At 44.6% G+C, this 1714-nt stretch overlaps 1 protein-coding gene across 1 annotated transcript; it reads left to right on the forward strand.

Moving 5' to 3' along the window:
* Nucleotides 1-17: 17 nt before the first annotated feature.
* LOC116380722 (HEAT repeat-containing protein 1-like) lies at nt 18-1645 on the forward strand (the record flags this gene model as incomplete). The annotated part of the gene is made up of 3 exons (XM_031842601.1): nt 18-223; nt 731-931; nt 1471-1645. Coding segments are annotated over exons 1-3 (562 nt in total), but the record flags the coding sequence as incomplete, so codon positions are not given.
* Between the last annotated feature and the right edge of the window lie 69 nt (nt 1646-1714).

Below are 1714 nucleotides of genomic sequence, written 5' to 3' on the forward strand. Positions count from 1 at the left end.
TGGTCTCTTTCGTTCTCATGTGGTCTCTTTCGTTCTCATGTGGTCTCATGTGGTCTCTTGCGGTCTCATGTGGTCTCATGTGGTCTCATGTGTCCTCTCAGAACTGGACGAGCTCCTGAAGAGAAGCGGTGAACCCGACTTCGTAGGTTTGGCCAACGAGCGTCTCGTCTCCACGTTGACCAAGAACCTTCTGAACATGGAGACCTTCTCCAGACGGGACGCGGTGAGTGTTGAGGGGTCAGAGTGTCTCCTCCTCGTTGTCACATGACTGTTGGTCTCAGATGAATCAATCATGACGTCAGTTTCACACTTTAATGTTTCTACACACTCTGGTTAAAGTGAACTCTTTACTAGAGGAGAGAGTTATGACAACATGGAGAATAACATGTTTGATGAAATATCACAAATTTCAAGCTTTGTTTTGGCTGCTTCTTCTAACGGAAGCGTTTATCACACGTGATGTGTTCAAGGACCGTCAGAAAGATGATAATCTGCCGATAATGACTGTTATTACAGCTTCTGGCGGTGATAAACGGTGTAGTTTTGGCGATTGTTAAAGAAAACATGCTTTTCCCTCAGACGGTGAAGTTTCTGTGTTCCTGAAGCTCGTTGGTTTCTACTGAAGACGATCTTTAAAAACACAAATGTGTCGTTCATCACACAAACAGCAGGACAGGATGTCTTTGTTGGGGACTATTTCCAGCAACGTTTGTGTGTCTCTGCTCTTCAGATGGAGAAGCTGGCTGTGTCGGTGGAGCAGCACCGAGGCTCCGGCCTCAGGTCCAGGGCCTCGTTCCCGGTCCTGACCAAGACTCTGCTGCTGGTTCTGGGCGGGCTGAGCGAGACCCAGCACCTGCTCACAGCTCAGAGGGTCTACGCGCTGCTGGAGGCGCCGCTGCTGGAGGTCATCAGGGAGGCCACTGCCACGCAGGTCAGACCAGATCCAGATCATCGAGGACGAAACCTTTCATAACGTCACACACACAGAGACGGGGACAGAAAGTGGACAGATTTGATCTCATAAAATCTTTTGAGTTCATTTGACATTTTATTTGCCGTCTGTAATGGATGACGACTAAGTTAAAAACATTAACAATATGATTTAAGGGGAATTAGTAATGTTGGAATTAAACCAACTATGTCACAGATTAATATGGTATAAAATAATATCAGTAAACTGTCACTGATATGATTTGACACACAACGTATCAGAAACATGTTTGTGAAACATTTAAATCTGAGTTTGTTTATAAAGATGAACTAAAGGAGAAGTTTTATTATTTGAACCTAGAAAAGAGTCTATTTACTTTATTCTGAATCAGAAGGGAAGAAGTTCATACATTTTGAAAATCTCATCATTTATACAATAAAGTAACAAAAAAGGTTGCAGCTGACATGTTTCTGAAAGAATATTTGATAAAAAATATCTTTTATTGAGACCTAGTTATTGTTTTTTCTGTGTTTTAACAGGAAGCTGGGTGCTGTGTCGCTGCCCCCTCCTCCTTCTCTGAAGCCATGACTCTGTACCTGAGCAGGTGTGGCCAGCAGCCAGGTGAGCGGCTGGACAGAGAGTTCAGCTTCGTCCTGATCTCTCTGCTCGGAGACTTCATCTCCTCCCTCAGGTGTCACGACACGTCCTTCAAAGGTAAGTCCACTTTAGTTACTTAGAGTTCACCTGACGAGACACTCGGCATGTCCTGTGTTCACGTCTCTA

The sequence above is a fragment of the Anarrhichthys ocellatus genome, unplaced genomic scaffold (assembly GCF_004355925.1).
Source record: "Anarrhichthys ocellatus isolate YVR2014 unplaced genomic scaffold, GSC_Weel_1.0 scaffold8529, whole genome shotgun sequence".
NCBI classification, from domain to species: Eukaryota; Metazoa; Chordata; class Actinopteri; order Perciformes; family Anarhichadidae; genus Anarrhichthys; species Anarrhichthys ocellatus.